The sequence below is a fragment of the Oryzias latipes genome, chromosome 15 (genome assembly GCF_002234675.1).
Source record: "Oryzias latipes chromosome 15, ASM223467v1".
Taxonomy (NCBI): Eukaryota; Metazoa; Chordata; class Actinopteri; order Beloniformes; family Adrianichthyidae; genus Oryzias; species Oryzias latipes.
In genome coordinates, this window is record NC_019873.2 from 15,790,186 (window position 1) to 15,814,633 (window position 24,448).

General features: G+C 37.7%; 1 protein-coding gene across 23 annotated transcripts in view; it reads left to right on the forward strand.

The window, feature by feature from the left end:
- Positions 1 to 24,448, forward strand: part of LOC101159287 (calcium/calmodulin-dependent protein kinase type II subunit gamma) — a 55,174-nt gene that overhangs the window by 18,665 nt on the left and 12,061 nt on the right. For 8 of the 23 annotated variants that reach the window (XM_023963758.1, XM_023963757.1, XM_023963761.1 and 5 more), the window contains exons 3-15: positions 5,707 to 5,766; positions 8,676 to 8,730; positions 9,286 to 9,351; positions 10,771 to 10,843; positions 14,534 to 14,636; positions 15,541 to 15,624; positions 16,088 to 16,182; positions 18,668 to 18,790; positions 18,971 to 19,054; positions 19,125 to 19,167; positions 19,772 to 19,831; positions 22,210 to 22,250; positions 22,834 to 22,866. In XM_023963758.1, the coding sequence (XP_023819526.1) occupies positions 5,707 to 5,766; positions 8,676 to 8,730; positions 9,286 to 9,351; positions 10,771 to 10,843; positions 14,534 to 14,636; positions 15,541 to 15,624; positions 16,088 to 16,182; positions 18,668 to 18,790; positions 18,971 to 19,054; positions 19,125 to 19,167; positions 19,772 to 19,831; positions 22,210 to 22,250; positions 22,834 to 22,866 (920 nt within the window). The remainder of the gene's footprint in view (positions 1 to 5,706; positions 5,767 to 8,675; positions 8,731 to 9,285; positions 9,352 to 10,770; positions 10,844 to 14,533; positions 14,637 to 15,540; positions 15,625 to 16,087; positions 16,183 to 18,667; positions 18,791 to 18,970; positions 19,055 to 19,124; positions 19,168 to 19,771; positions 19,832 to 22,209; positions 22,251 to 22,833; positions 22,867 to 24,448) is intronic. The other 15 variants (XM_023963763.1, XM_023963764.1, XM_023963775.1 and 12 more) reach the window with 3 other exon arrangements.

A 24,448-nucleotide genomic window follows, 5' to 3' on the forward strand; every position in this document is an offset into this window, starting at 1 on the left:
GACCAAGATGCTGGTGCCTTTCTTAAGAGAGAAACAAAAATGAAACAATCACACCACGTGAAGATCCTCCCCAACCTGCCCAGTTGAAAGTGTATATATTTACTAACTCTAACTATAAAGTTATAAATTCCTCAAATCAGTAATTCAAAGTTTTTACCTCTAATACGTTGGAAATTCAGCCTTGAACAAAAAGCTCTGACCTCTGTAAAATGAATCCCCAGTGTGACTTTTTTTACCACCAGCTTGCAAGGAATAAAACTGATTTTACTCATTTCAGAATCCTGACAATAATCATCCCCTACATTCCCTCAGACTGGAACCAAAGAGTCATTAATCATAATAGTTCCTTTTTTAAGTCCAAACATGCCAAAATTGACCAAAATGCCCCACCCTAAGGTATAGATTGAGACCCTATAGGCGTATTGTTCTGAATAAATGTAGATTTACTAATTGTATTTATTTACCTTAATATGGATAAGATCTCTCCAAAACCAACATTAGAGTTACTCTTTTCCATTAAAATAGCAAGTGCATAAAAGCTGCCACTGCTGTCACGCTGTGGCAGCTTGTGCTTGTTTTTCAAATTCAGACATGAGGCACCTTCAAAGTGTTTTAACTTCAGTAGTTATGCTACATGTTAGATCAAATATATATCAGTTAATGTCCATTAAAAGCTCCGTCCTCGTACTGTTGTAAGTCTCTTTTTCAAGGCCACAGCTACATATGGATTATGAACAAAAATGTCTGTCATTGGCAGAAAACTAAAAAGTGCAGTGGTTACTTTGACACCAAAGGTTTAAAGCCATCTAATTACTAAAGTTTTGGAAAGGCATCACTTTCCTTTAAAGCTGGCATAAACTCTGTTTTGCTGTCAAACTGTGTGATATGAAGGAGCAGAGGTACTTTATGGGCACACCAATACTCGTGCTTGACCCTTTTGCATATCTATTTTTATTCCTTACCTTTCCAGTAAGGAAAGAAAATCTGCATGGATTATTTATTTATGTTTTGCACTTACAGTTCAGCGCCTACTGCTCTATTGTTCACCCTTGAAAAACACCATGGTGGGTTGTTGTTGTGAGCACGCAGCTGTCCAACTGCAATAGTAGAAGACTTAAATAAAGGTTTAACTGATACTTAACCTAAACATGGACCACATAGAGAGATTTAAGGTAAACTTTGAGCAACTGTCACAGCTGCCTACATAAATGGTTAGAGCCCAAACAGAGTTTCAAGGAAATAAAGTAAAATATTGTGCAAATTAGAGAACTTTTCCAAGTGATAATTACATAAAATTAATATAAATGTTGAGACTGAAAACTGCCAGAGGAATAAAAATGATTTAGCTAAATATTTGAGGGCTGGAGCTATAAGGTAAAACAAAACCAGAGTTGTCTGATAAAATGTTCTGGTTTGTTATGTAAAAGAAACTTTAGGCAAAAGGCCTGTGGAAACAACACTAAAAGTAAAACAGCTGATGGACCGAATTTAATATTAGCCATATCAATAAAACACTTCATTGATTTAAGTTCAATTTGTAAAAACACAATCAATTTACAGTTTGATCCAATATCAGTGTGTTTTTCTCTTTTAAAAAAAACAAACAATTTTATTTATTATTGAAAAACACTTTTCACCTAACAATTGAGTTAAACTGAAAAAGACAGAAATTGAATTGATAGAAGGATTAATTATTGCAATTAAAACTATCTAAAAGTAACTTTTTGTCAGGAAAAATAAATAAATGCAGTTACAGAGCCAAAAGCTTTAGAACACATCCACATTTTTGTTTTTGTGAGGATTCTGTGGTTTAGTTCCTGACAAATTGAACTCAAACTTGCATGTTTGGTCATCCAGTTTGGCTTCCAAATGATGAGAGAACTATGTATTTTCAAATATTTTTCTAGTTGGGGTGTGCGTTTTGTCAAAACTGTCACCAGTTGTTAGTTTGGAGGTTTTTTTGTGGTTTTAAATAAATTGGGTTTAGTCATTCTACTTTAAAAACTTCAAAACTATCAAAATAGACATGGATATTGTCAAGTTTTATTTTCCTTTTTCATATTAATGTACATTTGAAAGGTTATTTTGTTTGTCCTATCTTGCACATAAAAAACAAGCAATCTGCCTGCAGATTCAAGTTTAATAAAGCTTTTGTCTCAGACCAGCAAATATATCTGACGTCCATACCAGACCGCTGGAGCTCTGAAAATAAGGCTGGAGAATGTCTGCAGTACTACTTTGCTTCTTTATCCACTCAGCACACTGCGCTGAACTAAACAGTCTGAATAAAAGTTTTGGAAAGGGATGCTCTTCTAGAAGCAGATTTGAGCTGTTTAGCATAGCAGGTCATGGGTTGAGGGTCGTTTTAGTTACATGTAAGTTACATGTAACTTCTGTTTTTCAGAAGTTACATGTAACAGAGTTCACCTTCTCCCTATTTAGGCACATTGTTGCAGGACAGTTGAAAAGTTGAAACTGGTTTTTCTCATTTGAATACCAAAATCTTGATTAATAAATGAATAAAGCTAGGAAAGTAAAAATCATTACTGGCTTTTTAGTTTTTGGCTCTTCTTAACTCAAAAGATTTCTGTTAACTGACTTGTCATGCCACTCTGTAATCACACATGGTCATAAATGACAGATTATCATGGTGTTATTATGGGATTGGTTTTACTCAGCTTCAATGGAATATAAAACCATGGTTCTTACTCGTTCTTTATATAAACTCTTCTCCCATCCAACAGGACCATTTGATTGACAGGAAGTTTTGTATTAAGCCCAGCTGGAGGATGGTGTGTTCATTGCAATTTCTGTTTCTCCACAACAGTAGAAACTTGTTGCTTTGTTCTTTTGTCATCTTGTCTTTCACTCATCTTGCCCCTTTTTATGTAGCTTCTGTCTTTATTATTAAAGACGAAAAGTGGACTGTCTCCTCCTTTAAAGACCCAACCAAACACTTTAAAAAAATGTTCCTTACATGTTTAAGATCCTTTTTTTTCTGCATAAAATAACAAGTCTGTTTTCATTTTGTCTGACAAAGTATTTAAATCAGGACTGAAACAATGTTTTTTAAAAGCTTTGCATTCATGTATGGTTATCTTTTTTACAGTTTCTGAATCAAGTCTTTTTAGTTCACAGTGTGGGAAAAATAATTGTGCAGGCCCTCAATCAAAAATGCGCATCACTAAAAGTTGGGATGTTGGTTTTCAGAGTTTTATTTTAGCACTTTATTAATATGATGGCAAATCTACGTTTCATTTTTTTTAAACAAGCCGGCTTTGGCCCATGTTTCTACAAACTATATTAGAGCAGCAACATTTAAGGAGGTCCTAACTTATAAAATATCACTTTTATATTTTGCTGTAAGTTTTCTTTTTTGCATTTAAATTTTCTTAGAATTATATAAGAATAAATCAAGAATCAAAAACAACAGTAGAATAAAAGACTAAGATGTATGTAATCCTAAATTCTTCTGAATTTACTATTCTTTAGTTTTTGGTTTTTTCTTAATATTTAATATTTTCGATAGTGCAGAGGAGGGGTTTAAACAAAATCTAATCTCTAATCGGATGAGTTGAGGACCATACACAGTGGAAGCCTTAAAACACTTTTGTTTCGGGTTTATTCAGACTGGACCCCTATTGGCTCGCTTAAAAAGGAACCAGAGTTCATTTCCCCTGATAATCCAGAACAAATTTTAAGTCTGAATGCACACAAGCGGAACCTGGTCCAGGACCAAGAACCACTCTCGCATCCATCTTTTGAAGTGGTCTTGCTTTATTTCCCATTGAGTTTTTCTCAGTTGGAATAGGCTCTGTGCTCAGAGCTCAACAACTGGACCAGACTACCACCATAGCAATGCATTACAACAGGTGGTAACAGAGTAGGAAAGAGGCAACAATGAGCAACGGACAAATGTAGACCAGCTAATGAGACACAGCAACTCATTGAAATGTGGTCAGATGAATGCAGGCTCATTAAAAGAACTTTGAACGTGACACATTTAGTCTCAGTAGCTTAGCTTTGTAGCCATTGTCTCCTCAGTAACCGCCTTGCAGCATGCCTCCGCCATACAAAAGTAGCATGTAAAAAGTGTTGTACCTGACGTTGATACAGGCCTTTAAAATTGGTCAGCGAAATATAAAGTTTAAATGGTTGAACTATCCCGATAAGCATTACAAAGCTTAGGACTTCCATTATTCTTTCTCTCATTGCTTTGCTCCCGCTCTTGTGATTCCTGGCCAATTCTCGAACAGAATTGTCCGAGTGAAAGCAGTTGGAATACACACCAAGCGCAAGGTCCAGAACTCGTCTACCCGGTTTGGACCAACGGATTTTCCAGGCTGAATACATCCTAGCCCAATGCATCAGGAGATGTGTGATACAGGAAACTGCTTTATACTTTAAGCTGCTTTTGACATTCTAGAAATCTGTTAGAAGCCTTCAGGTTGATCTGATGGAGTGACTTATTCGTTTTGTTTAAAATAATACTTTTTTTCTTATTTTGTTCATTTGAATGTTCAGAATCGATGAGTAGAAAGCAAAAGGGAGTTCAGTAAAATGCTTTTTTCTGCTGAATCATAGAAGAATTTGATAACATGAAACTTGCTGATTATTACGCTAGATTAAGTACGCTGATAGGTGCCTGTGTATTTTATAGAGGAACATTAACCGATGCTAATACTTTTATTTTATCCTTTTGGTTTGAAGAATTTCTGGATTTTACAGAGTAGACAGATGAAGGAAGACTGGAGAAGAGAGATAATCAGATGTTGTGGTTTCATAACCTATTTTTCATCTGAAATGTTTTCATCAGTTTAAATGCCTTATTTAAATTTTAATTCAGGATAAATAAACTAATAAAGTCAACCTGAACAAGGTGACTGATGGGTTTAAGAATGTCCAGTGTCACTTTATTCCTGTCTCACATGCTCAAAAAAGGTCACTTTTGTTGCCAAAATGTGTGGTGCCCATCTGTCTGTGGAAACAGCAGCTGTTTGGTAACAGGACAGGGAGGATGAACACGCCTTCTGCACTGGGGGTCTTGCACTGCATCAGTGTGCATTACCTGTCTTAAAGCCAGTCTGTCAGATGCAAACAGCTGCACGCTCGTGGAGGATGATCTTTTTCTGCCATCAGAATCATAAACAAGACATTGATTACCTTTAGGTAGAAGCTACAGTCTTAATTTCTCTAAGGGCAAAAAGCTTGTGCCTATAGATACATGTGTGTATGAATGCATCACTGTGGTTGTGTGATGGTGTGAACTCACACTAGATCCCTGTCATAGGCTCTTATGTAGTCTGGGTTCTCTTCCATGAATCAATTTAGCCATTTACTGCATCACTAGTTACTTTGGCTGCAAATGTAGTATTTTAGAAAAATGGATGAGTGATGATGAAGAGGGAGGATTTTTTGTTTTTGTTTTAATTCTTAATTTCTCAAGCACTTTTCTCCATCCTTTTTAAACAATCCTATAAATCTGGGAATTGTATTTAAAAAGTTGCTGAAGATGATTGGAAAAGGGTTAAAGTTGTTGGTGAAAGAAGGATAATGTTGCTTATTTTTAGCTTTCCAAGAAATGTGAAGTGATTCTGGCTGCTATTGCTCACATGCTGGTTTTGATAGTAAGATTTTCACTTCCTTATTTTTTCTCAGTGATGTTGAATAATCTTTCTTCAACTCTCTGCTGTCATCTGTCTACAGATCATCAGAAACTGGAGCGGGAAGCCAGAATTTGTCGTCTGCTAAAACATCCAAACATCGGTGAGTCATCCTTGGGAGCCTTCTCAACAATGTGGAAAAGCTTTGATAAATCTAATTATGGCTTTTTTAGTGACTTTGTCTGATGTTTTTCAAAAACCTCAGCTGTTTCTTGATCTACAAAGTAAAAGTTTTTTTCACTTACACCTTAAAGAACTTAAACTTCTTTAACTTAAAGAAAACTGTTTTGTGTCATTCTACTCCATCAGGAAAAAAGGCAGATCCTTAATGAAGGCCTATCACCTTTCTGATCTTTTAACTAAGTGTTTAGTTTGTGTGGTCAAATGTTTAAACATGCTGGTTACCTGATCTTTTATTGTGCAACATATTTGCACGATGCAACGGGACAGCAGCCAAGCAGACGGCGTCCTTCTGAGCTCCAACGCACAGTCAGCTGGTGGTTTTACTCTGTTTACACCTTTTTCTGTATCCATCACTTCTCCATATTATCTACATGGTTGTTAACATTTCATAGGAAGAAGGCACTTCATAATACCAAAAAGGAAGCCTTCTTGTGCTTTTTTGTTGTTTCCAAATGTGTGTTTGAGTTTGAGAGAAGTTGTGACAAAAGGACAAGGCCTCTTATAAGGAAGGAAATGACAAAGTACCTTTGAGGCAGAACTGCTATAGTCTTATCACAGCATGCAGTCCACATTAGGCCTGTTCACACCGGGATGAATTTCGCCGGCGATTTTCGCCGACGTTTAACGCCTCGTGACTAAACAAAGGGCACCAATGAGAGTGTGCACACCGACGCGAAAAAACGCCACGCGCCAAAGCGTCCAAAAAAAAAAACGCCTCGGGTTCGTTTTTTTTTTTCGACGCGTCGCGTCGAAATCTATTCGACCAATGAGAATTGCGCTTTTGCACACGTGTCTGGAGCTTCTGAAGTTACAGTAAAACACAACTTGGGGGCGCTCAAACACAAAACTGCCTTGCTGAGCACACATACCAGCAAAGAAGATAGACGCCGAGTAGCGTCTACACTGCCGCGGAGAAATAATGACGGACATTCTAAAACATCCCCGAACCAAGCACCAGTTGGAGCTACTGGTGCTTGAAATATTCATGTTTTCTTTGTTTGATTCTGACAAGCGCGTAAATACTTGCTCTCTTCTTCTGAGTGAAAAGCGACTTTAAGAATCGTAAAGTTGCGCAGCGCCACCTTGTGTACAGGAGTATTTCTGTTTACATTAAGCGCCATCTAATGTCAGGGAATGAAATTGCATGTTCGCTCGGCTCATCGTCAGCGAAAATCGCCTGGGTGTGAACACAAAAGACGTGGCGAAAAACGCTGGCGAATAACGCCTGGCGAATATTCGTCCCGGTGTGTACGGGCCTTGAGACTCACACACAGTCATGCAGGGCGTGATAAGACCACAGTAAGGAAAGTTTTTTGGTCTCTTTTTTTTCTTTTTTCCTGGTCTTTTCTAGATTCAGGGCGAGACCTTGGTGTGTTCTTCTTTTTAAAATGGGGCTTTTCTAAAAAACAGTCAAATGGCACATTTTCTTTTAGAATTAATCAGATGTTGACATTTGAAACCAAACTTTAACATTAGCAGCTTTTGAATCTGTCTAAGGTTCAAAGATGACGTTGTACAATTTGCCATTTAACTTTAAGCGTGTTAGCCAGACATGTAGGTCATCCTGCTTGTTGAACTAGGAGGGAAGCAATTAAAGAACTGAGCAGATTGACAGTAATTATACTAACATGTTCGGTGTTGGAAAATTTTGTAAAACATTTAGTGTCTGGTTACGAGCTGATATCGATCAGTGACGTCTACTTGCACGTCATTCATGTTTTGTTTTTGGAACTTTATCTCCTCTACAAACTAAAGTATTTCAGTTTTAAGGCAATTGGAGACAATAAAATGCCACTAAGACAGGAACAAAACCGATTTATTCGAGATTTTGAATTCAAAACACGAGAATGAAAATATGAGATGAAGTAAAATATAATGTTGTTAGGTTGGATTTAAAGCTAATACATACCTTTCAGAATATTAGAAAAATGTTATGCTAAAAATGATGGACAAGTGATTTATTTACTGATCATTTTACAGACCCTGTAAAAAGATAACTGTGGCTGAAAAGACGAACTATTTAAAATGATAATCGAATGTAAACACAGTAATGTCATCCGCTACATGACACATAATTACGGTAGTTTGACTCATTTTGTGATTCAGTATTTTATGCAGCAGTACATTTTTATCTGTCATGAACCTATAAAATGTTTTTAGGTTAAAAAACAGTAGTAGATAAAATGCAGTTTTAGGATATAAATGTTCATCATGTTTGTCTATTTATTTTTGCTTTAATTGTCTTATCAAATATATAAAAAGAGGAGCAATGTTGCATTTATAAGAACATGGATTTACCTTAATTACATATTAAGTTAGAGAAAATAATAAACCTTATCGTATGATGACAAATCATTTTGATCACAAAATTCCTTGTGCATTTAATTTGTTTAGTAGTAGCTAGAAAAAAAAGTACATTTTGGGTTTAATAAAATAAAAATGAAATTAAATCCCAATTCAAATTTGTGAATCCTGCTTAATGAAATTGGTAGCTGAAATCCAGATTTACCATAAAGTTCTTTTTACAAAAATGTTCTGACAAAGTAAAAAAAAACCTAACACATTTGTACAAAATCTACCAATTCTTTTTAACAAATGCAGAGCAGGTTCTGCAACCTTAATGTTTTCATGTAACTTTTTCAGATTAAATGAAAACATGTATCTGTAGAAAAATACTTGCAACTGTAATCTACGCTGCAACTGAGTAAAAGGAGAAACCATAGATACTGTGACAGTTTTCATGGGTTTCTGTGCAAAACTTTATTTGTAAAAGCAAAGCTGACCTTGGTGTCTGGTTTTTTAATTGAGGACTTTCTCTGTGTTTCTTAGTACGACTTCATGACAGCATTTCAGAGGAGGGCTTCCATTACCTCGTCTTTGACCTGTGAGTAAATCCCATTAGTGCAGACACATGCGCAGCTGCTTTTCTCTCTCTTAAGTACCAATTAAATAATAATTGTGTAAAGATGTTTAATATTGAGAGGCTTACGTCATTCTGTTTAAAAATCATGGAAAAAAATTGATCCAGGTTTCCCTTATTGGGCTTTAAACAAGCTATGCAAAACAGAAAATTAAAAGAATATTTATTTTTAGCAGTGCTCACTTTGTTGCATTTGTAAATCCTGCTTTATTCAGAGCACTGAAAACATGCAAACATTTGCTGACATTTTGGGTTGTGGTTTTGTTTTGTGCCTTTTCATGTAACAAAGATGTTTATCAGCCAGAGACTTAAAGGGGCCTGCATTATCAACAGCTTGCCAAGTGCCCTCTCAAAGCCCCAGTCTAAACATTTTACACATAACTGGGGGCTTGTCTAAACACAAAAATCACAAAACAAGTGAAGCTTTTTATTTTTTTAAAACCATGTATTTAAAAACCTGTTGTTGGGATGGTTGGAATCAGGAAATCTCTTGAATTTGTCTTTCTTGTTTCTCTGCAGTGTGACTGGAGGGGAGCTGTTTGAAGACATTGTTGCTAGAGAGTACTACAGTGAGGCAGATGCCAGGTAACATCAGGCTTCCTTCCATGTTGTGGCAACACTTAAAATAATAGTATGACCAATGGGTTCACAAATGTAACCTCTATTTTGAAATAAATATATTAGAAATAATTGATTTACTTGAAATTTTACTAGAAATGCACATCAGAAAGCCAGTTGTCAACTTAATTCATACTGTGTAAATACATATTAAACAACATATACCATTTTCTAGAACAAAATCTCATAAACAGCATGACCATTTTTCAACTACAGAAGCAGGGTTTGCTTTTTTTGTTGACAGCCGCTGTTAAGTTTTGTGCTGCCAAAGCAGCAAAGTTGAGTTCTGCCGCTTGCTTTTGCTTTGCTGCAGTTTGTGCTCTTGGTTTCTGTCTCTTCTGGTATTTACCCCCCTTTCCAACCAAATGACTCAGGCCTTTTAAATCTAATTTCATGAATAAGTGATGGCAAATCTGCCCTTGTGCTGAAATCTTATTTTGAGTTTGTTGTCAGATGTTGCGGTGTGGTTTTGCAGTGCATTGCTAACCTGCATAGCTAAAGAATACCCCAAAGTTATTGTAGATCTGTTTTTGTTTTATTAGGTTAAAGACCTTAATAAAGTTATGTAAAATATATTTTAAAGGAAATAAACTGTTTTTGAATAGAGATACAGATTCTCATTACTATTTTCCTAATTGCACAAACAGTGTAAAGTTGCATAGAAGTAAGTAGAGGATGTAGATAAAATGAGTTTAGATTTTCTGTGTGTGTGAGAGAACTGGGAGAGAAATATGCTGAGTGTAGTTTGGAGTCCATTTTTAGCCTAATTTGGGCAGATCACTGAGAGCTTTTTTCTTCCTTTCCTTCCCAAAACATTTTTTCTTTCCTTCTGCTGCTGTCCCGGACTTCAACTTCAAAAAATGTCAAGCTCGATTTAATTTTAAGAGACAATAAATAGCATTTTAATGAGGCATCCGACCTGCAAAGGTACAGATTTGCTAACTCAGGCATAAGCTTACATAAGTTTTTCTCCTGCTCACTCAGCCCTCTTCGATTTCTTTCTCACATTTGTGCCCGAAGCGTTTTACTTCCAAAGTTAATTTTCTATTTATAGTGACAGTTTTAAAGTGTAGCATCCTTACTTTTCTTGTGTTTGGTGATCTTTATAAACTCTTAAATGTCCCAAAAAAAGTTTTATCCTCTTTTACTTTGTTTTCTCTTGTTTTGTCAAAGTGAAATGTTAGAAGCAAAGATTAGAAATTAAAATCGGTTAATTACACAATACCCCATTTCTAATAATTTATCACTGTGATGAGATGCATCTAAGGACCTTTTTTCCATTATTATTTTATGTGATTCCTTTCTGTCAATGCTTAATTGTCCCTTAGCTTGCATCATTTTGTCATCCAGCTGCTGTGTGCTGATGGCTCCCCCTTTGTCTTTCAGCCACTGCATCAGTCAGATCCTGGAGAGCATCAGTCACATCCACCAGCATGATATTGTACACAGAGACCTCAAGGTGAGCAGTTCAAAAAGAAAATTGATCCTAAACACCGTCTCATCTGCAGAAATTGTTTAGTTTGAGTCATGCGGGCCAGTGTGTGCACACCGCTGCACACACGTCATGCTGTGACGTTAAGAACAACTTGTGGGATCAGCGTCATCGCTCTCTTAAGGAGATTTCTGTTCTCCTCCTTTTTTCTGTTCTAATGCCATCTGTTTGTCTACTGTCTTCCTCTTTTTTGTTCTCCCCCGCCCCACCCCAGCCCAGCCGTTTACTCATTGCACCCCCCTTTCCCTCATCTTCGCATGGCTGAGGAATGACGAAAGCAGACCAGATGCTATTAATAGCAGGTTGGCGAGTGAGATGACGGCCAGTGACGAATTTCCTCCTGGCAATCTTGTACGCCCTTAGCAGAACAGAACCTCGCCAGCTGTGTGGTTTTAGTTTTTATGTGGCGGATAAAGGCATCAAGAGAACTTAAAGGGCTCTTTGGCTTTTCCTGAACTCCACAGTCCTCCTAAAGTAGACCAACACAAACAATTGCTTTTGATGTGAGAGTGCACTTATATCCTTATTTTTAAACGATGACAGATGATGAGACCACTAAAGGGAAAGTTTTATTTTAGTCTTAATGCACCACTTTGCATGTGATGCAAGCTGCAGTTGTGCTGCACCATGGCTGTTATCAAATTAAATAAACAGAGTTAAAATAATCATCTATAACGTTTAATTGACCAGCTGTTAAGGCCGGTTTATACTTCATAGGGATTTGTAGTCACTCGGGTCGCATTGGTCACAAGACAATCGAAAGAAAATCACCCCAATCGCTATGAAATGTTACATGAGCTAATTACACTATCTGCCATTGGAATTTTACACCCGTAGTACAGTTGCGTACCGTACCATTTAAACTGAATTTATTTGTCAGCGATTGGAATACACAAAGGCGAATCAAAGTCGATCAAAAATTGCTGTTTCCACATCCTAGGATTTTTAAGACAAGGCTGCTATTACTGGATTTTACATACAAGAAGGGTCAGCATGGCATGGTTGATTTTATTCTGTTTCTAATTCTCAGTTACAAAAAAAGTCAATACAACATTTTCACTGCATATCTACTTTCTAATGCAATTATAACTTTAACTATATTCAATTGAGATATAAGAGCAAGCGACGCATAATTTCAAATTTAACTTTTTTAATGTATTGTTATTTGGTATGTTAAGGCCCGTACCACCTACTCTGTCTGGACCATTAGTTAACCACAAACTTATTCATATAGATGTAAACATCAGCAGAAAAACTTGGCGTATTAAAAAAAAAGCTTTATATAAAAATAAGAAAGAATATCCCAGTATATTGCTGTATATTTGTGAAAGAATGGGCCGCTCTCAGGAGCTCGGTGAATTCCAGCGTGGAACTAGGATGCCACCTGTGCAACAAATCCAGTCGTGAAATTTTCTCGCTCCTAAATATTCCACAGTCAACTGTCAGCTCTATCATAACAAAATTGAATAATTTGGGAACAACAGCAACTCAGCCACAAAGTGGTAGACCACGTAAACTGACGGAGAGGGGTCAGCGGACGCTGAAGGGCATAGTGCAAAGAGGTTGCCGACGTGCTACGCAGTCAATTGCTCCAGAGCTCCAAACTTGATGTGACCTTCAGATTAGCCCAAGTGCAGTACGCAGAGAGCTTCACGGAATGGGTTTCCGATCAGCTGCATCCAAGCCACACATTACCAAGTGTAATGTAAAGCAGCAGATGCGGTGCTGTAAAGCACGCCGCCACTGGACTTTAGAGCTCTATAGCAGTGGAGACGTCTCTGAAGAGGACTTTTCCATCTGGCAATCTGATGGACGAGTCTGGGTTTGGAGGTTGCCAGGAGAACGATACATTTTGGACTGCATTGTGTCAAGTGTGACATTTGGTGGAGGGGGAATCATGGTGTGGGGTTGTTTTTCAGGACTTGGACTTTGCCCCTTAGTTCCAATGAGAGGAACTCTGAATGCGTCAGGATACCAAAACATTTTAGGGTAATTCTATGCTCCTAACCTTGTGGGAACAGTTTGGAGCGGGCCCCTTCCAACATGACACAAAGCAAAGTCCATAAAGACATGGATGTTAGTGGCTGGTGTGGATAAACCTGACTGGCCTGCACAGAGTCCTGACCTGAACCTCATAGATAATTAGAGCAGAGACTAAGAGTCAGGCCTTCTCCACCAACATCAGTGACCTCACCAATTCGCTTTTGGAATAATGGTCCAAAATTCCTATAAACACACACCTCAACATTGTGGACTGCATTCTGAGAAGAGTTGAAGCTGTAATATTTGCAAATGGTGGAGCGACATCATGTTGAACTCTATGGGTTATGGGGTGGCACATCAGTTCATATCAAGGCAGGTGACAGAATACTTTTAGTAATGTAGTGTCGAAAAAGAGGAAAAAGCTGCTTTGTTTTTAGGAGGATTGCATTGAGGTTTTAAGTAACAGGTTGCTGGTTTGATTCAAGTAAGTTTTTGGATCATAACCAATTTAGTCCTTTCCCCCCATCTCACTGTTATTACAAATAAACCTCTGAAGAGGAAGTGGGTTATTAAAAAGTCTTGTCACATTTTGTCACACACAAGTCTTTTGTTTGAAACGTATTACGTAGCTTTAAAACTAAGTCATTCTCACCTCATGATTTGAGGTCTTTGGTGAGTTTTTACAATATTATCTTAAAATGTACAAAAATAAGGCAGAAAATCAAAACTAATTTCATAAGTTCCAACTAAAATAAAGAAATAAAACTCAACAAGATCTGCATGTAAAGTGGGGTCATGGAGACACTAACTATGTAAGCTAAGCGTGCGCTGCAGAAATGACAGCCAGCGCAGGCAGGCCTCATATGCTTTGCCTCTCTTACATCTTAGGAGGGGTACTCTCTGTTGGGAAAACGCAAGAATTATAGGCAAGGAGCTGAGTGCTGGTGGCAGGCGGGGTTGCCACGGCAACAGGAAGGGGGGGGGGAGTCACCCGGCTGCTGCAGTGCCAGTGTAGGGGAGTCATTATGCCAACTCCCATCTATCTATCTCTGTCTGCCTCTGTTGCTCGCGCCACATTTAGTTGTTTTTTTCTATTGTTTGAGCCCTGCATTGTGGGTGGGAGTTGGGGTGGGGGGTGAAGGAGGAAGGAGAAATGTGGCGACATGGCGAAGCATATACATGAAAAGAAAAGTCATGGTTGCAGATCCATCGGCAATCAAGCAGAACGTAGTTGGAGATGACCTGAAACTAATCAGAGTTCCTGAGTTTGAACGAGAGAACGATGGAGATTATGAGACAGTATTTAGTTTTCTGTTATTTATTTGTGGTGCCTTTCTGTTCATTTAACATTCTTTTTTGATTGTTTGTTTGTTTTAAGGTAGACCTGAGAACTGAGATATTTTATAAAACGTTTATGTTATTGTCTTGAAGATGAAAAAAACAATATTAGCAATTTAAAGAAACCTCTGGAGCCACCATATCTAAAGCTGCTGCCAACTAATATCATTTAATGGTTTTGTGTGGAAGTTGACACGCTGTAAAACATTTTTTTCCTTTAGTGACATCCTGTTGTCTGAGGAACTATATTTAGAAAAGATTTACATGGAAAAATATGTATTTATCAATAACAAAAAAATGTGCGTGCTGTGCTGTCAAATTGTTTGTGTTCTCCAGCCTGAGAACCTCCTACTGGCCAGTAAGATGAAGGGAGCAGCAGTGAAGCTAGCAGATTTTGGTCTAGCTATCGAAGTGCAAGGCGACCAACAGGCGTGGTTTGGTAAGATGATCTTTAAATCCTGTTCTCTGAACTTCACTCACATTGGCAGCATAAAAAAAAACACTCGATAAGGGAACTGGGAAGTTACAACTACAGGCTGCACAATGTGTAAGCCTTTATTTTGACAAAATAATTAGACAAAAGCAGAAGCATTTTTTCCATTAAATAGTGTGACACTTGTTTTACTATTCTGAACAACCTTTCTGTAAAACACTGTTTTGAAACGGTCCCGCTTGTTCTGATTTTTTTTTTTTACCATAAGTAGCATTCTACAATACAGCCAAACACTTACCGGTAACTATTATTTTGCGGCTGCACTGGTGTGTGGAAGTGCATGAATGTTCCTGGTGATGGTCAGAGGGGCCGTAAGCGCAAACTGGCAGCCACGCCTCTGTGGGTTTGCCCCAGGGCAGCTGTGGCTACATCCGTGGTTACCATCACCAAGTATGAATGAGGAATGAATGAATAATGGACACATTGTAAGCAATTTGAGCACCAAGAAAAAGCGCAGATAAAACTAATCCATTATTATTATTATTATTATTATTATTATTATTATTATTATTATTATTATTATTATTATTATTATTATTGTTATATCTTACTGACTTGCATCAAATTCACATTCAATTTTGAAGCAAGAACCTGTCTGTGATTGGATTTACTACTTTCATTACTGGCAACTGTTAAATGTTTTCTTTTAGTTGATTATTGATAGTACTATGAAAGGATGGACCATGTAGAATCAAACAGTCCTTGTAAGTACAGGCAAAGTAACCAATTACACTGAGACCCTAAATCACTTTGGTAAATTTAAGAACATGTATGTTTATGCAGTCAAAGTTTCCTTCTTTTATAGCATTAAAAAAAAAGATCTCATAAGGGTGTTTGCGTTTTTTAACAGGTTTTGCTGGAACTCCGGGATATTTGTCCCCAGAGGTGCTGAGGAAGGACCCATATGGAAAGCCAGTAGATATATGGGCGTGTGGTAAGTTTTTCCGTTTTTAGTTTACACAATATTTTCCTGTTATAGAATATTCATTTTTCCCCTATTACTGCTTCATTTTCTGATTAATGCTATCTAATCTTTGTTTATTTGTTATTGATTTTTCTTCTGCAGTTTACCATTTAATTAAGCACAACTATAATAAATAATGCACTCCAATCTGCAATTTATCCACCAGTAATTCCTTTGATGCCACAGCAGTGTAATCGTTTGGTTCACTTGTTGTTTAATGATCCCTTAAATGTCTTGTTGTAAAATCTGTGTGTGTTAAAACTGAGGAGGTCAGCTGACATGTTTATTGATTAGGCTACAAGCGTGACGATGCTGGTTCTAAGTGGTTTTGATGTTTGTTTTGTTTTATTGACATGTTTTTTGGTATTTGGACCTCTAAAACTACACTAAACACTCAGTGTGTATACCTACCTGTTGACTTCTGTGCACATAGGTGTCATCCTGTATATCTTGTTGGTGGGTTACCCCCCATTCTGGGATGAGGACCAACACAAACTGTACCAACAAATCAAAGCTGGTGCATATGATGTAAGTAATTCCTTCTGATATTGAGCTGCTGCTGTGTCTTCGTACCCCCTCCATGTGTGAGCTGTGTGCACACTGCAGCTCCATGCAGTCTGGATCCAGTTTACATAGACTAAGTACCTTCCAGTGATTATTTTTGGAAAACACTGAAGGTCAATATGGCATGGTGGAATGTATTCATATTTACCTGAAGCACATACCTCCCTGTATAATGTTTAGCATTGGTGTGGCGCTCATGTCTGTTCATGCAGGACTCTTCAGATTTTCACATACCTGAAATATCTTTTTACACGACCACTCACGTCTTAACAATAGAAGCTCACACTGCCACAGACCTTCTATTGATTTTATCAAAGCCTGACTAAATACAAGGTTTTCACCAGATTAAAGTGTGAGCTTTGGACTTGTAGCAATCTCTATAAACCCTTTTACATTTACTTACATTTGTAAATGTCCTGAAACTATACAATGCATGTTGTCATCAATAAAGACTCTAGCTTTAGTTTAAATCTTTTTAGAACCAGAAAAAATAATTTTAGAATTGATATTTAATCACTAGGGAACTTTTACCAAAAACGACTTTTAAGTTTTTGCAGTAAAACGCAGTGTGAGATCAGCTGTTTTTCCCAAGGACTCAATCACTGATAAAGGCCAGGATTTGAACCCTTGACAAACTGGCCGTCACAAGCTACGTTCACATCACTCTCGGCAACGCTAGTTCAAGTGACTTTTCCAATGAAAGTCCATGAAAGTCAATGCCTAAAAGGGCATTTCTGGCTCTGCATTTATAACTCTCGTCTTAAGTTTTTGATTTACTTTTTTCCGGCTCTACGTACAAAACGCGTGGCCATTGAACGTGTGTTGCAAGTTAAACTAGTTGAACTTTGACCAATCAGGCACTCGGAATTGGTATTGACGTTTGGATGGCGTCCCCTTTAATTCACAGAAGTGCCAACCGTTTGAAGACTGACCATGGAGGAGAAATTAATAATTGCAGTTTGTAGTCCGGACGGAATTATATAATAGCAAGTCTTTCATATATCTGAATAAAACTGTGAAAGAAAAAGCCTGGAGCAAATTACAAGATTTGACACCTACGCTTGCACTACATGTGCTTGTAAACAGTAAAAAAAGAAAGAAGACAACGCCCCTCCCTGCCTGTCCAGTGGGAACCCCATGGGCTAAAAGCGAATTCAAGAACCCCCATTTAGGGCATGCCCATTGTGTACATAATTAGACAGTTTCTCAAATCCTGTAAGCAATTATTGTTACGTTATTAGTCACAGCACTGAAATGTAAGCTGTCCAACGTTTTAGAGCTATGCATGTGTTGTTTTCTAATGTGTTTTTATTCCTAAAGTTAAAGTGACGCCACAAAAAATCATCAGCCTTAGTTATTCCATCAAACTTCTCTTTGGTCTTTCTCTGAACCCATCTCCTGGTACCGCCGACCTCCTTTTACCAACATAGTTGCTGTCCAAAGCCCGGGAATATCAATTCTGCAAAATGTGCTCAAGATTTTGACAAAAAATGACATCTGTTGGTTAGGTTTAGATTTACTAGTTAAACTTAGAGGCCTTGTGGTAAAGTGTCCGCCCTGAGACTGGAAGGTCTTGAGTTCAAATCCAGACCAAGTCATACCAAAGACTTAAAATGGGACCCAATGCCTCCTTGCTTGACTCTGTATTAAGGGGTTGGATTGGGGAGTTAAAGCACCAAATGTTTCCCAAGCGTGGCTGTGTCTGCAGCCACCTTTGCCCCAGTGGGTTGGGTTAAATGCGGAGAACAAATTTCACACACATTTATGAGCTTGACAGCTAATGAGACTTTAACATTTGAAAGATGCATTTCCTTATAACCATTAAGACCAAAACAGCACTAAGAGAAATGCTTTGAAAAGAGACAGAATTATAATAAATCAACAGGTTTGAGTCTTAGTTTTCAAGGAAAAAGATGCTGCTTTGTCACTAAGCTGCAGCTGCAGAACACTGTTTCTCCATCCAGCAGGGCTTTCTGAAACGCAATCCTGCAGCATTTACTTCAGCGACACTTCAGTGTTAAAACACTTTAAAAAAAAAGTTTTTTTAAAAGCCTATTCTGTGTGGATGACTGTTTCTGACCTCTGGACTCCACTGGATGCTGTAGGAACTCTTGCAAAAATGTCGGCAATTCCCCAAATTCTCCGAAGCACATTTGTGAAGCAGCTCTGTGTGCTGCTCAGCTCAGAAGATCACTGTTGGCTGCTGTTTGTGAGAGCCACATGAGGCTGAGACACATTAAGGCAGACAGAAAGTCATAACATGGGAGTGGCTCGGAGAGTCCAGTCCACTTTCAGAGTAAAACGCCCAACGGAAATGCAGCCCTGGCAGTCTACCCCATCACTTTAATTACATTGGTGGCTCCATAAGCAAAATGACCCGTTAAAAGGTTGTTGATCATCTTGTTGCTAAGCTTTGTATGATTCACACGTTGCCTCTGTCTTCTTTAAGTTTCCTTCTCCTGAGTGGGACACGGTGACCCCTGAAGCCAAGAACCTAATTAATCAGATGTTAACTATCAACCCTGCCAAAAGAATCACTGCTGACCAGGCCCTCAAGCACCCATGGGTCTGCGTAAGTCTTTCTCTCCTTCCTTCTAAATGGCACTTCTCCGGCGTTTTGAATATCAGGGTTTTCAGTCATCTAGGCATTATTCTCACATGACACAATATTAGACAATGTACTAGAAATTATATCTGCAACAATATTCAATGCTCATTGCTTGTTGTCTGAAGTTGTGTTTTCTATGTGCAGCAACGATCCACTGTGGCTTCCATGATGCACCGTCAGGAAACCGTGGAGTGTCTGCGCAAATTCAACGCCAGGCGGAAACTTAAGGTAAGTGCTGACTCAGCTGGATCGGCGCAAATGAGTTCATTTGTGGATTTATGGATTTCCTTCTCACCAGGGAGCTATTCTCACAACAATGCTGGTGTCCAGAAACTTTTCAGGTAAGTTTTGATGGCTTTATAATTATCTAGATAAAAACTTAGTCACTTTAAAGATCCTTCATCCTCTGTCTCCAGTTCTCCGTCTGCTTTCTTTAATGACATAGTTTACATTTCATCATGCATTTTTATTATAATTAGCATTTTAGTCACCTCTGATTAAACGTTCAATTTGAGGGGCTGATACTGGCCCAGCAAGCGGACGCGTTCATGCCTCTGCGTCCACAAGATTTCATGTAAGCAAAGTAGCTTCAGTGGATTACCATTAGGCAATTTGTAGAGTGTAGAGAGCAGACATACCACACCTCTTTACTATTCCATTTTACAAGGAAAAGTGCCCACTAAATGAAGATGACATAATTTGTTTAGGAGGCATTTTAGTGCTGCAAAGATTTTCCATTCGCTTCCTTAGGAAAAAAAAAAGGATGTGGGAGTTACAAGAAGTTTATCTTAGAGGTTCATGAGCAGCTCTTTCACCCACAAAGGGGCCTGGCCTTCCGCAGAAGCACTAAGTCAACTTAAAAAGCAAATAGTAATACAGAAAAGCAGCTTTGCAGGCTTTTTGTCCCCACTTCAGTGGCAAACTGAATCCCTCTCTGTCCAATAGTGGGACGGCAGCATACCAGCCCTGCCGCTACCACCAGCACTGCCGCAATGGCACAGGAAGGTACGTTTGCTGGAGGGGGCGCTGGGAGTCAGGAACTTGCCAAATTCCTACTCATGCTACTGGCATGTGGCCTGTGTTGCTTGACCCCCCCCCCTTTCTCCCTACCTGCTGCCTGCTGCCTGAACACTGATGAGCCTCTTTTAAACGGGTCAGCGTCTGCACTGGGGCATCATGCACACAAAGATAAAAATGGAAAGTGCAGATGAAGCTCAGCTCTTGACCTTTTGGTACGGACGCACCTCTTGATGCTCTAATGAGCGCTCCTCCCTCCCTTTTTGATTTGTTGCTTTAGACTTCAACGGTTGCATTCAGAATGACCGTCTGACCTTTCAACAAGCACAGCATCCACTTGTCAACACTATTCATCTCTGAATCCACAGTACAGTAAAATAATTTAGATATGTCCAGTCATTTACAGATAAATTATAATCTTTTTATTCAGGATGTTGTGTTGTTGTCAGTTTTGCCCCCCTCAGCCAGTTTGTACCAACAGAACTTATGCCTGGCTGTGCTCCCTTCGCATGGCCCTGGCAAAAAAAAAAAAAACCCAGCCACAGCCAAGCATGTCATTGAGCAAACTGTATATATGGCATCCTGCATGGGAAGCTGGATCAACAGAGTCCAGTGTCATTTTGTTAACAAACTCTCTCTGTCCATGTGGTCTTGCTTGCCTTGTTTTTGTGTCAACTTGGACAAAAGATATCAAGTTTAAGGGGTCTTTGTGCTTCAAACAAAGCGCTGGCATGATCATTAAAACATTTTGAGAATTTACCTGGGAGGTGTAAAGCGTTGTTTTGTGTCAGGAAGGCTCATTTTAACTGGCACAGAATCCCACTTTCACATTGAAACTTCTAAACAACAAAACCTCTTTCTAGAGTTAAAAAAAGCAAGAAAAGGAACTCTGATACTCTGATTAATAAGGAAATTGGCTTCAATTAATAATTTGGATCAAAACCTAATTTAGTGGCATAAAGTTCAGAAATCATTCATTTATCAGCAGCTTTTGACACTTGACATTCTCCTCCCATCTATAGATCAATCAGGCTTTTTCTTTTAAACAAGTTTTTACTTCAACGCTGGAGTCTAATCTTTTGAATATTTGTTTGAAGCATACTGAACCTTTCAAGGTGTCGGGGAAACTATACCCTGCTGGTTGAAGGCTCCATGTTCTAGAAATGTCGTTTAATCAAGGCTGTAACCGTTCTCTGCTGCTGTTGAGCGGTTCCTGTGGACACCCTGGCCTATTTGCATGTTGTTTTAAAGGGACGAAGGTGTTTCCACGCTGGTGACGGATGACACTTCAGTTTCATACCTTAAGAATGCATCAAACTTTAACTTTTGAGGAGATACTTTGAAGTTGCATGTAAGATGTTGCTGAAGAGACACATTTGCTGCATGATCACCTCAGTGGAAAAGAATTAAGAATGTCTTTTTGTCTAAAACTCTGCTGGTTTCTGCTCTGAATGTAGTTTTTGTTGAAAAATCACTGCTGTCTTACTTTTTTCATTGCCTTCTTCTCTCTTAAAAATGAAAGGTAAGAACAGACAATGGGAGTTTGATTTCCAAATGTGACTTCCATAAAGAATATATGTTTACCTTTGCTTAACCTAACCCTTTACCCAAAATATACAAAGGTTATTGAAACTTATATGACCTTATGATAACATTATGATCAAATAATAATCAGTGCCTGGTCAGGTTTAAATTTTATACAAATCTATTTTTTTTAATTAAACATTGATTTGTTTTTTAACTGACACCTTAGTTAAGAAGCTCAGTCATGTTATTCTGCAACAAATTCAGGTTTGTGTTCACCTCGGCTCCCTGACCCAAAGGGTTTTCTGAATTTGCTTGTAATTTAGTTGTTTTGTCTCATTGAATTAAAACATATAAAAGGATATTTGATTAATGAGAAACTAAAAAACCTGAAATATTAAAAGCAAGAAAGTCTCAATACAAAAAAGTAGTCTGTTCACCCGTTTAATTGAACTATTTCTGTTTTTTTCCTTTTTTTAAATCTAAGTTTAAGTTTAGATAGTACTCTATAGTCTATACTCATTTTATTTAAAATGTTGACAGCTTGTCAAATATTTTACCTGACCTTTACTTGAATTATATTTGCTTCCTTCTTTTGTCTCTGATCAAATTGTTTACAGGTCTCCTGCAGTGTAGAAAACATTATTGTCTGAGTAAAATTCCTGTAAAGATAGTGGTTGTCTTTGTTCTAACCTCTTTATGAATAAAGAACTTCCTTGAAGATAACCTCAGACCTCAGAGAGACATCAGAGTTTCCTTTTAGCCAGAAATCCATGTTTTATCTTATCTTTTTTCTTTTGTTTTAATCACTCAAATTTCAATGTTCTCTTGTTTTCTTGCAGCATGCAAAACCTTACTAAACAAAAAGTCGGACGGTGTGAAGGTAAGCTTTCTGACCCAACAAGGCTTTAGTTTGTCCTAATACATTTTTTTTTCTGCCATATTAACTGCTCCTTCAAGTTTAACCTCTCTTTACAAGTTTATTGTTTTTAGTTTGTTAAAATATTTTACTATTTAGGGTAAGAAGGGAATTAAAGAACAATTGGGTATTTGCAAATGAATTCACAGGTACAAGCATTTTAAAATAAAGATACAAAGAATTGAATAATAACCCTAAAAATGTTTTGTTTTTTTAAATACTCTGAGGTTTCTTTTGATTGACAGTCGGCTGTGTCAGTGCATGCAGTGAAAGGCTGTGTTCAGCAGGAAACGACACAAACACAGTGATAGAAGTGATAGCACGCATTCACACTGATCTTTATAACTTAACCTCTGGGCTCATTGTCTCCTCCTTGTTTAGCCTTCCTGATGCCGCTTTGTCTCATTTTTGCTTCTGCAGCCGTGTTGCTTTCGTTTCCGGGGATCAAACTGGCAGCTTCACTCTTTTGCTGTTGTGATTAGTTCTTTGTTTTCCGATGACCCTTTATTATAATTTTTTTCTCTTCCTCTTTGTTGCTGTCTGTCAGAAAAGGAAGTCCAGCTCGAGTGTTTGTTTGATGGTGAGACCGGTTTCGTCCTTATCCTTCTCGGTTTTTTATTTTTATCTGTTTTTGTTTTTTTGCGCTACTCTCCTACAATCTACTTTCTTTTCTATTGCTTCTTTGTCTTTTCTTCTTAAAGCAGTGCTGCTTTTTCAACTATTTTGTCTTTCTGCTACATTCAACGCCCCCCCCTCCCTCCGTTTCATGAGCGCCACCAAAACCGTTTCAGCTCTGATAAAGGGCAAATATCCACATCCGTCCTGTTATCCTTCTCTAAGATCTGATTAAGGAAAGGATCAGACTCTTTCATTTCATCCCAACCATCACAGGAGCAGAGGGCATCTTGTTCATTGCATAAGACCTTTTTTTCTCTTTTAACTTGTAAGATATTTATATTATTACTTTTGGTTTGAAGGACCTCAACATTTCTTGAAGTAAATCCATTTTCTTGGCAACATGAAATTTCCAAGACTAGACTACAGCAACTAATCCTAGAATTAAACTCAATAATCTTAACTATTTCTTCTGATACAATTGACCTGCTTTTATCTGAACTACTTTGAACCTATTTGCAAGATTGTTAACCACTGGAAGTCTCTTGGAAGTGTTAGATTTAGGCTGTTACATATTTATTTTTGCTTTTTTGAAATCAAAACAACGATACATGTTGGATGACACATTTTCCAACAATTTTGGCAAAAAAGCACACTTTCAGGTCAGAATTTAGAATAACTTTGTCCTCTAAGATTTTTTGGGGGTAAACTCTCAAAACATTTAAATAAGAAAATTGTCTGTGGGTGGTGCTTTTAATATAAACGTTAAGATTAAATAAAAAATTCTAATAAAAATTCTAATAAATGCTAGTATTTCCTAGCTGGCTGCACTGGATGACAAAACGTATCTTAATGTCATGCTGAGTATTTGTTCATAAAACCTCTCAGAGCTCTGCATTCAACCTTTAAATGAGACAAACTCTTAGTTTCAGCTGAATATTTGCTTTTCCTTTCGCCTCCAGTTAACCCGAGGTTGAAGGAAGAGTTCAGTTTCAAACAAGTGTTTCTGAAACACACTGAGGATCATCTGCAGAAACGTGACCTCTGTTGTTTCCTGGTTCCAATAGACTCTAGAGCAACATCAAACTGTAACCTGATAAAATTGTTTTTAGGAGAATGCAGTCGATGGAATTAAATTTTTGGGATTTAATTGCTGTAAGACTTAAATGCTGTTTAATTTTTCTGCATATTTTTTTTTTCTTTTGTCATTTGTCAAACACGTGTTTTATCACTTAGATCGTAGATTTAATGACAGTTCTGCATGAGTTAAGTGAAAAAGAAACAGTACACACCTCCACAAATATGTGAAAGGCTCTTCTTTCACTGCATGCACAGACTTGGACTGCTGATCATTAGGAATGCTTTGCTTTGAGAATCATCTGTTTTAAACTAGTCTTAAAATGAACGTTTTCTTTTTTTTTACTTAACTAATTTGCATATTTCTCAAACACTAAAAGAAAAGCAAAACAAATGTGAAAATAGGTTATTAAACTACATATGTTAAGCAATCCTTCTGTCTGTTTTTGTGAGATAATTGAATGAATAAA